This window comes from Lupinus angustifolius, chromosome LG06, assembly GCF_001865875.1.
Source record: "Lupinus angustifolius cultivar Tanjil chromosome LG06, LupAngTanjil_v1.0, whole genome shotgun sequence".
NCBI classification, from domain to species: domain Eukaryota; kingdom Viridiplantae; phylum Streptophyta; class Magnoliopsida; order Fabales; family Fabaceae; genus Lupinus; species Lupinus angustifolius.
The window spans coordinates 11931370-11941519 of NC_032014.1; the positions used below are offsets into that span (position 1 = coordinate 11931370).

General features: G+C 34.6%; 1 protein-coding gene across 1 annotated transcript; it reads left to right on the forward strand.

Moving 5' to 3' along the window:
* Window positions 222-8697, forward strand: LOC109349874 (DExH-box ATP-dependent RNA helicase DExH10-like). The gene is made up of 16 exons (XM_019590908.1): window positions 222-1323; window positions 2551-2865; window positions 2951-3055; window positions 3210-3278; window positions 3771-3938; window positions 4025-4096; window positions 4186-4302; window positions 4619-4801; window positions 4916-5074; window positions 5914-6003; window positions 6112-6204; window positions 6514-6667; window positions 6751-6902; window positions 6977-7072; window positions 7549-7641; window positions 8155-8697. The coding sequence occupies exons 1-16, from the start codon at window positions 352-354 to the stop codon at window positions 8263-8265; spliced, it is 2949 nt and encodes a 982-aa protein (XP_019446453.1). The 5' UTR covers window positions 222-351; the 3' UTR covers window positions 8266-8697.

Genomic DNA, 10150 nt, shown 5'->3' on the forward strand with positions numbered 1-10150 from the left:
TGATTCACTTACTTCAATAATAAATTTAAAATTGATGACCAAAATATGGAATAAAATTTTAAATTTACTCTTAAAGTAAGTGAATTTTCTTCCATTTAATATTTTTATTGCGGCATGGTAATCAATTACTCATTCACATTTTATTTTGCGCTTATATTCAACAGCCCATGTTGATTGGGCTATATAACTTCCCTTTTTGGCCCAAACGAAGGGCAAAGGCAAAAACTAGTAACACCACAACAAAATTTTATTTACCGTTTCTACCCTCGTCTTCAAAATTTAAAACCCTAACGTCCAAATTAGGGTTTCTGAACACAGTGCAGTAGCAACTGAACTAAACTGAACTCAAAGATGGAGAATAACGAATCTCCAACACTAGGAAAGAGAAAGGAACCCGAACCTGAATCCAAACCTCAATCCGAACCTGCACCAGAATCCAAACCTCCCACAAACCCTAAGAATTCTCGCACCTGCGTCCATGAAGTAGCGGTTCCGAGCGGTTACCATTCGAACAAAGACGAAGCAATCCATGGAACTCTCTCGAGCCCTCTCTTCAATGGTTCAATGGCTAAGTCCTATCCCTTCACCCTCGACCCCTTCCAACAAGTCTCCGTCGCGTGCCTCGAACGCAACGAGTCCGTCCTCGTCTCCGCCCACACCTCCGCCGGAAAAACCGTCGTGGCCGAGTATGCCATCGCGATGTCGTTCCGTGATAAGCAGCGCGTGATCTACACCTCCCCGCTCAAAGCCCTGAGTAATCAGAAGTACCGTGAGCTCAGCGGCGAGTTCAATGACGTTGGACTCATGACCGGAGACGTCACGATAGCGCCGAATGCTACTTGTTTGGTTATGACCACTGAGATTCTCAGGGGAATGCTTTATAGAGGAAGTGAGGTTTTGAAAGAAGTGGCTTGGGTTATTTTCGACGAGATTCATTATATGAAGGATAGGGAAAGAGGTGTTGTTTGGGAAGAGAGTATTATTTTTTTACCACCTGCTATTAAGATGGTTTTCCTTTCTGCTACAATGTCGAATGCCACCGAGTTCGCTGAGTGGATTTGTAATATTCATAAGCAGCCTTGTCATGTTGTGTACACTGATTTTCGGCCGACTCCATTGCAGCATTATGCTTTTGCTATGGGTGGGAGTGGGTTGTATTTGGTGGTTGATGAGAATGAGCAGTTTCGGGAGGATAATTTTATGAAAATGGAAGATACTTTTGTTAAGAAGAAATTGGAGGGTAACAAGGGTGCTAGAAGCAATGGCAGAGGTGGGAAAGGTGGTTCTGGAGGTGGTGGTTCTGACATATACAAGATTGTTAAGGTCAGCCCTGAAATATCTTATTACTGTAGTGGTCTTAGAATACTTAATATAATGACTTTGTCTATTTTAGATGTCGATGATTTGACTATAAATGACAATATGTTGAATCTAGGAAATCTTTATCATGTTTTTGTTATTTTTTGTGGTCTGTTATCATTTTATATGGTTGAGGATATTAGTCTTTAATATCTTAATATTCTGTCATCAGGAACTAATGAGTATCTGTTTGTAATTTTTTGACATATTGGCACATTCTTAGGGTGAATTATATCATTAGTGGTGTAGTGGTGTTAGAATAGTTAATGATGAGTGTCTTGTTAGTGATGACATGGGAATTTCATGTCTGATATTGTTGAAGATGTCTATGATAGGATAAAAGCTACAAATGACTATACTTGAAATCTAGAAAGTCATCTATGATGTTCTTGTTCTTTTTTTGGTCTGTTGTCAATTTATATTGTTGAAGAATGAAGATCATAGGGTGTCTTTGGTTTAAGAAAAATGTTTTTCATTTCCTTTTCTGTTTTTGTTTTCATTAGTAACTAATAATTACAAAAAAACCACATTGTTTTAATTTTGTTTCAAATCTTCCAATCAATGTATGTGAAACAGTGAAATCTTCATTGTTTTCTGTAATAATCTTTGAGCAAATGAAACTAGATGAAGACAAGGTGATATTTTTTGTAATTATTATTGAATGGTAAATATTTTCTTAAAGGAAACAGGCCACTAATTTGCAAACTCATTGTTAAGAGAAGGGTGTTGACTTAATATTTAAGCATTTTAAGCACGACTAGCGTGTAGGAAATATGCTTGTCGATGAGTAATCTACCCATTTTACTTTTCTGTTTCGTACTGTGAAATATGTTCTAGAGCTTCTGCCTATTGTTGAAAATTACCTTCAAGATGAAAACTTTGCATACATGAGTCATGAAAATGAATTTTTGCATTGGACACGTTAATAAGAAGTAGAGCATTGATTCTGCATTATAAAAAAGTAGATTAGTGCGCTAAAGGAAGAAATATAATTGGGGGAAGAAAGGAAGAGTAGGGTGGGATAGGATATCTTATTAGCAAAGGAGCAAAGAAAGAAATTAAAGGACAGATAAACATATCCAAACAACAAACTTCTCCTAGGGGCCATGTGATGATGTGAATATATGCTGTTTTGTAGTTACGAACTAGTTATAGCTCTTTATTTGAGTTAAAATGTTTATCGATTTTCAGATGATTATGGAACGGAAATTCCAACCTGTAATCATCTTTAGCTTCAGTCGGAGAGAGTGTGAACAGCATGCGATGTCTATGTCCAAGCTTGACTTCAATACCCAAGAGGAAAAGGATACAGTGGAGCATATTTTTCATAGTGCAATACTCTGTGTGAATGAAGAAGACAGGAGCTTACCTGCTATTGAGCTAATGTTGCCACTCCTTCAAAGAGGAATTGCTGTCCATCATTCTGGCCTTCTTCCTGTTATCAAAGAATTGGTTGAGATTCTTTTCCAGGAAGGCCTTGTTAAGGCCCTATTTGCCACTGAGACAGTAAGACTTTGTCCAGCTTCTGATTTCTTTCTTCGTTTATCTTTTCTGTAAATTTTGGAATGATTCTCAGAGGCATTTTCTACAGTTTGCAATGGGTTTAAATATGCCAGCAAAAACTGTTCTGTTCACAGCTGTTAAGAAGTGGGATGGTGATAGTCACCGTTATATTGGATCTGGTGAATATATACAGGTGAGTGATACACACACACACATATATATACACGCACATATATATATACACGCACACATATACATGTTTATGTATATTGGGGTGAAGGTGGCAGTGATTTATTCATTTTATTATCACCATGTTCATTACACTATCAATGATTTGGTACCTTCAGATGAGTGGAAGGGCTGGGCGTCGTGGCAAGGATGAGCGTGGAATTTGTATCATAATGGTTGATGAGCAAGTGAGTTTACTACTACTCAATGCTGTTTTCTGTCATATAAATCTGTTAACTTTCTGTTTTATTCAATTTTGCAATTAGATATCTATCTTCTCGTCGTCTTTTTGAATCCTTAATTTAGCCTCATGGGATCTGTTAGTGCTAAAACATCTTTTTTTGTGTGCTTGCAATTGGTCTTCCTCTCTGGCTCTGCAACATTCTGAAATTATATGTACATATGCTCTTGTTTTGGACATAACTATATCCTATGATGCATTACATATATTATGTAAAATCTATTATTATTATTATTTTTTATGCAAATCTTGTTGGTTTTATTGGTATCTCCTACATCCAGAAGTTAGGGGTTGCAGACTATAGGTTCTTATGATGTATCTTGTTTTGACATTCTGTTCAAACATATTATCAATGACTTCTTTGATCCTGGACTGGAATTCTGAAAAGTGATTGGTTTTACATTAATCAACTAGATATTTGTCTGATTATTTTGTGCAGATGGAAATGAACAACCTTAAGGACATGGTTCTGGGTAAACCTGCTCCTTTAGTTAGTACGTTCAGACTTAGCTACTATTCGATTTTAAATTTGATGAGCCGTGCAGAAGGCCAATTTACTGCTGAGCACGTAATAAAAAATTCATTTCATCAGTTTCAATATGAAAAGGTTTCTACTGGACTATTTCCTTTAAACTATTGTTAGCATTTATTGCAATATGTTTTATAACTTGTGGACTCCACATTCTTGTTCAGACCTTACCTGATATGGGGCAAAGGGTGTCAAAGCTGGAGCAGGAAGTAGCCTTGCTTGATGCTTCAGGCGAGGTAATCTGTGATCCTGGGTCTTCAGTTTAGTTTTCTTAATTATATGTTCTTTATCATATTAGTATATTGAATTGTTACAAATTATGTAGGCCGAAGTATCTGAATATCATAAGCTAGAACTGGAAATAGCGCAGCTTGAGAAGAAGATGATGGAACAAATAATGAGGCCTGAAAATGTTCTTTTATATCTTCTCCCTGGCCGATTGGTAAGTGATAGTTAGCATCAGTAGTAATGAATTTGGATTTATTTTTGTTTCTCTAATCAATTCTGATCATAAGTGTGAAAATAAGTGTATGACATGTTGATCATGTATTAATAAACAGCTGTTATTTGTTTGTTTCTATTTTCCCCTTTTAACATATTTGCCTATGTTTGTTATTTTACAATTTTTGGTTCTTTTGTATTTACTATGTTTTGCCGACCCCACCTAGTGGGATAAAGGTTTGGTTGTTGTATTCACTATGTTCTCTGCTGCTTCTGTTTCTTCATACTTTGTTGATATTGACATTTTAATCTCACAGATTAGAATAAGAGAAGGTGGAACTGATTGGGGCTGGGGTGTTGTTGTCAATGTTGTTAAGAAACCTTCTGGTGGTGGTTATATAGTTGATACATTACTTCATTGTTCACCTGGTTCAAATGGAAACAATACACGGCCAAAACCTTGTCCACCCCGCCCTGGAGAGAAAGGTGAAATGCATGTGGTAAGTCAACATTTCAAGCAGTTACATTACTTTCCCCCTGCTCTGTTGTGTAACTCACATCACATATATGAAAAACTTAAATTACTTTCTATGAACTGCTTCTTTTTGCAATAGGTCCCTGTTCAATTAGCATTAATCTCTTCCCTTAGTAAACTTAAGGTATTTATACCTTCTGACCTTCGGCCCTTGGAAGCAAGGCAAAACATACTGCTTGCTGTTCAGGAGCTGGGCAATCGTTTTCCTCAAGGTTTTCCAAAGCTTAACCCCGTAAAGGTAATTATTTTCCATACTCAGCTATCGTATGTTGCTGGTTTTGTTTCTCTATCTCTATCAAAAAGTGTCACATATGTAAAACTCTATTATTTTTACATTGAATTAGTGGTTGATTACACTTTACTTTTTTATGGTTCACCTTGTTAGTGTACATATTGTTGGATTTTTCTATTGTGTGCCCATGAACACATTTTTAGGATTCTAAAAAATCAAGTTTTCATAGGAAAAATAAACATATCACCTTCCAAGATACTAAACATACATTATTTCTCCATGAAAACTTACCTTTTCAGAATCCTTAACATGTACCCATGGGCACACAATAGAAAAACCATGATTAGTTTTAGTTTATCCGTTTGTAAAGTGTGCCGACGTATCAACATATGGTTGGTACCAGCTTACTGTTACTTAGACCAGTCAAGTTTTTGTTATGTTCTTGAAGCTCTAAAGCTGGTATATACTACTAGAAACCGGTCACGGTCAGTGTTCCATTTAGTTAAGAGTATTATTTATACTTTCAGGAGCCGATTTTCTCTTTTTATCCAAACTTTCCTCCTATTTTTGTCATTTTCTATGTTCATGAATTTCAAAACAACATGCTTTTCATAACTTGTATGATGGCGGCTTAGCAAATTTATTAATCACTGGCATTCCACGTTCCTCTTTATTGTCTGTGTTTTGGTATTTGCATTGACATCTAAAACCTTGAATGCCCTTTCTGTATCATATCTTCTCTCCATTATTGTTTATCTTGTAATTCTTTCTCAGTCTCTGGATTTTAAGCTGGGACATTTCCTTTAGCACATGATCATGCTGAGCTTGAATAATATTAATTTCAGGACATGAAGATAAAAGACCCTGAGATAGTTGAGTTTGTCAATCAAATAGAGGAACTTGAGCAAAAGTTGTTTTCCCATCCCATGCATAAGGTTTGTTAAGATGAACACTATGACCCTGTTCCTTTTCATTATCAATGCAATACATCTCAGTCTTTGGTGTGAGTGTGAATGTTTCCTTAATATTTTGCTGCAAGATAGCATCAAGATGTCGACCAAATTAAATGCTTTCAGAGGAAAGCAGAAGTGAGTCATGAAATTCAACAACTGAAGGCAAAAATGCGGGATTCCCAGGTATTGTTATGTCGAGGATTCTTTCTTTGATATATTTAGTTTTCTTTGGATCACATGTTTGAATAATGGAATAGAATGCCAGTCAAGACAATATCTAATATGCATTATACCTGTGATCTTATGGCCCAATGTTAATTAACAATTGATGGGATGCTAATATGACAATTTTATTCTTGTCAAATTTTGAGTGCGTTACTGTAGACAATGGATAAATTTACTCCTGTGTTTTATTTCCTGAATTATCTGGTGTGACTCTTTGTTTTGATGGATCCCCTAGTTTCTCAAAGAAAAAATTAATCAAATTTTCAGCTACAAAAATTTCGCGAAGAGCTTAAGAATCGCTCACGAGTCTTAAAGAAGCTTGGTCATATTGATGCTGATGGTATAGTTCAGTTGAAGGGGCGGGCGGCCTGTTTGATTGACACAGGCGATGAACTCCTTGTCACTGAGTTGATGTTTAATGGTGAGTTGATTTGCATTTCTCAATTGCTTCTTTGTTTCAAGCAGCATATTATGTTTATATAATCTGGTTTTTCCGTTTTTTAGGTACTTTTAATGAACTTGACCACCATCAAGTTGCTGCCCTTGCAAGTTGTTTTATACCAGGAGATAGATCTAGTGAGTCTCAGATACAACTGAGAACAGAACTCGCAAGACCTCTACAACAGCTTCAAGACAGTGCAAGAAGGATAGCAGAGGTGTTTTATCATTTAACATGATATTTCTTGAGAATCTGTTAATTAAATTTTAAATGGACTCTTTTTTATCATAGATACAACATGAATGCAAATTGGAAATAAATGTGGACGAGTATGTGGAGTCAACAGTAAGGCCATTCCTGATGGATGTGATATACTCCTGGTCAAAGGTTTGTTATGTCAAGTTTTCAATTCCTTGTCTACTTTTAATTTATTTGCTTGATTTCTACTATAATATTTTTGTATTGCTGTTTTAAGATGTGATAGTGTCAAACTTTGATGGGAGTGAGTTTTAGGATACGTGGCATTCCCGGGGGATCAAGAAATAGAAAAGGCTTAGCAGTATCTTTTCTCTATGTATCAAATTGTCACACAAATAGTCAACAAGTCACATCATTTGTTTTAAAGTTAGAATTATTCTTTCTTGATGCACAATTGCTGTTTTTTCTCTAGTTTAAAATTTTGAACTGTGACAATAAGACCTGAAACCATTTATTTAGCATGCCTTAATGTATATTAGTTAACCCAAAAAGTGAGTAAAAAAAAGTAGTAAACTTCAGGCATTGGCTGTAAGCGCATAATTTATAATCGTTTTTACCTTTTAAGCTCATATTAATATCTGGTCTTTCGTTTCATTTTTTCCCAGGGAGCAAGTTTTGGAGATGTTATACAAATGACTGACATCTTTGAGGGGAGTATCATTAGGAGTGCTAGAAGGCTTGATGAGTTTTTGAATCAGGTATACAATTTTCCACCCATGTAGCTATAATAACCACATGGTTTCAATTCTGATGGCTGGATTTCTTGAAACTTGCAAAGAAACTCTTCTATTTAATTTGAAGTGGAAATGTGAGTAAATGTTGTTCGAGTTGGCTGGTTAGTGGAACTTGACTCATTGAGTGTGCTATTCTAGACAGTTTCATTTTCAGTTGGTTTTATAACTTCACTACATTCAAAAGGGAGTATTTGATATACGTGTGAACTGTGAAGCTAGGGGTGTTAATTGCCCAAATTGGAAGCACGGGTGTTTTTACCAGAATCAAAGTTGAACTGGTTTACTTGTATTTTGGCAATTGATTTTATTTTGAGAAAATTCTTTAAATCTTCCTCTAAGTTGAAGAGGTTGTAGAATATTAAAATATTAAACTTGCCTTTAGAGGTTTATACATTAAAACACTAGTATGCTTGATCATTTTACAAGTTATCTCTACGTCACATTTTTTGTCTCATTCATCTTCTGGCCTCTTTCCAGCTGCGAGCTGCTGCTGATGCAGTTGGAGAGGTTGACTTGGAGAAGAAATTCGCAGCAGCAAGTGAAAGCCTCCGGCGAGGTATCATGTTTGCAAATTCGCTGTATCTGTGAGACTGAGACTTGTTTCCATGCAGATCACTGGCAATATTTGGGCTTATTTTGGCTGGCGGAAAGTTTTTACTATCACATCCCATCTTTCTTGGTGCGCTAAATTCCTTCTTTCAATCTTTTCCTTGTAATTACTTTATTGTTATTTTTGCTGCACATCGTATACGACCAATTGTAAAGGAAGATGTTGTAGAATCATAGAAAAGTCCAGAATATGGAAGACCTAGTGTTGTATGTGACAAATGACATGTTGGGTTGATCTAGTTTAGAGTCTTAGCATTTTTCAGCTGTAAGTCTATCTTTAAAACCCTTTGTCTGCCCTTGAGAGTTATTGTAGCAGTCATTATTTTGAAGACTCATTTTGGCCTCTGAAGAAATTTCAGAAGACAGAAATTTTGGTTGACAGTTTATTATGTAGTGATTATTTAATAACTTGAATGGTTGAAGTGTGAAGTTATTTCTTATTTTCCACATAGTTTTCATTTGAATTTGCCTTAAACTTGAATTGGATATAGTTAAAAGTGAAACCACTTAAGATGAAGTTCTTTCATTGTTAAAATTGTTTTAATTATTGAGGAAGGGAAAATGCAGTTTATCTCAAAGGTTAATATGTATCTCAATGAATTAATAAATCTTGGGATGTATTTGGGAGTTCTCGAGAGAGGATAGCATAGCATGGAATGGAAAGATATCAACAATGAAAGTATTTGACTTCAATTTCTATTACTAAATAATAAACTCCTAATCAATGAAATATTATTTTATAAACATATCATTATTATTATTGTTAAAGAGAAAGCTTGCCCTTTTAGATTGTTCTGATGGGTTCCTGTGTTTTCTTGGGACCTTTTATGTAATACAACTTTTCTAATACCTGACTAATTATACCTTGGTATTGGATATCTATGTTTAATCTATACATGGTGGCTCAAAATTTGTAGTCAATCTAGATAGCTGGTCACATTGTAGAGCATTGTTGAATGTGCTAAATCTTAGTTCTGCATTCCATTATTGTCTATATATATTGGTGTGTTGCCTATACAGGACTTTTTATTTTGAAAATCTTATTCATATATCTTATTTCTGCATTTCATGTGTCAGGACGTTATGATTGGTTAGAAAATTACTTAAAAAGTTAAATTTTAACTTAAATATATTTTTTTTACCCAATTACAAAGTCATGACATATGGAGTTGCACTAAGTGTGAGACAACAGATATGCACTCTTAAAATGCTGAGTTTTTTGAACTGAAAAAAGATATGATGGGTATACATGTCCTATTTTGTGTATCGGACCAATGACATATTGCCATATTAATAAAAGAAAATATTCAAAAACAAAAAACAATAGAATATAACATTCTGATTGACATAGTATAAAGAATGAGACCATTAGATTCTAATGTGATCTTGGTCAATTATGATTGACTCATTCCAAGATTAAACTAAAGAAACTCCACTAATTCATTTATTTATGCGCTTGGTGATTAGTATGTTCCATGCTGATTTTAGGTTGTAAAATAAGGAGAAAGGATTGTGTTAATTACTCTTTTGGACACATAAGATTATGTTAAGTCTTTACAACTAAGATAAAAATGTAATTAGGTGTTTTGTAAGGGGAATTGTATGCTTATAAACTACTCAACTAGTTTATCCGATAAGTATTTTAATACTTAGTCGTATTTGAAAAATGGTTTATGTAATAAGATATATGATAATAAATTCATATCCAATAAATTTATTTGTGATAATTTATAAGTTAAAAACTTATTTCACTCTACACTTACTAGCTTATCATAGTTCTACATTAGTTATGAATATATTTCTTTATATAACATATGATAAAAAATATTAATTTTAAAAATTATTTGAGTTTATGATAATTAAT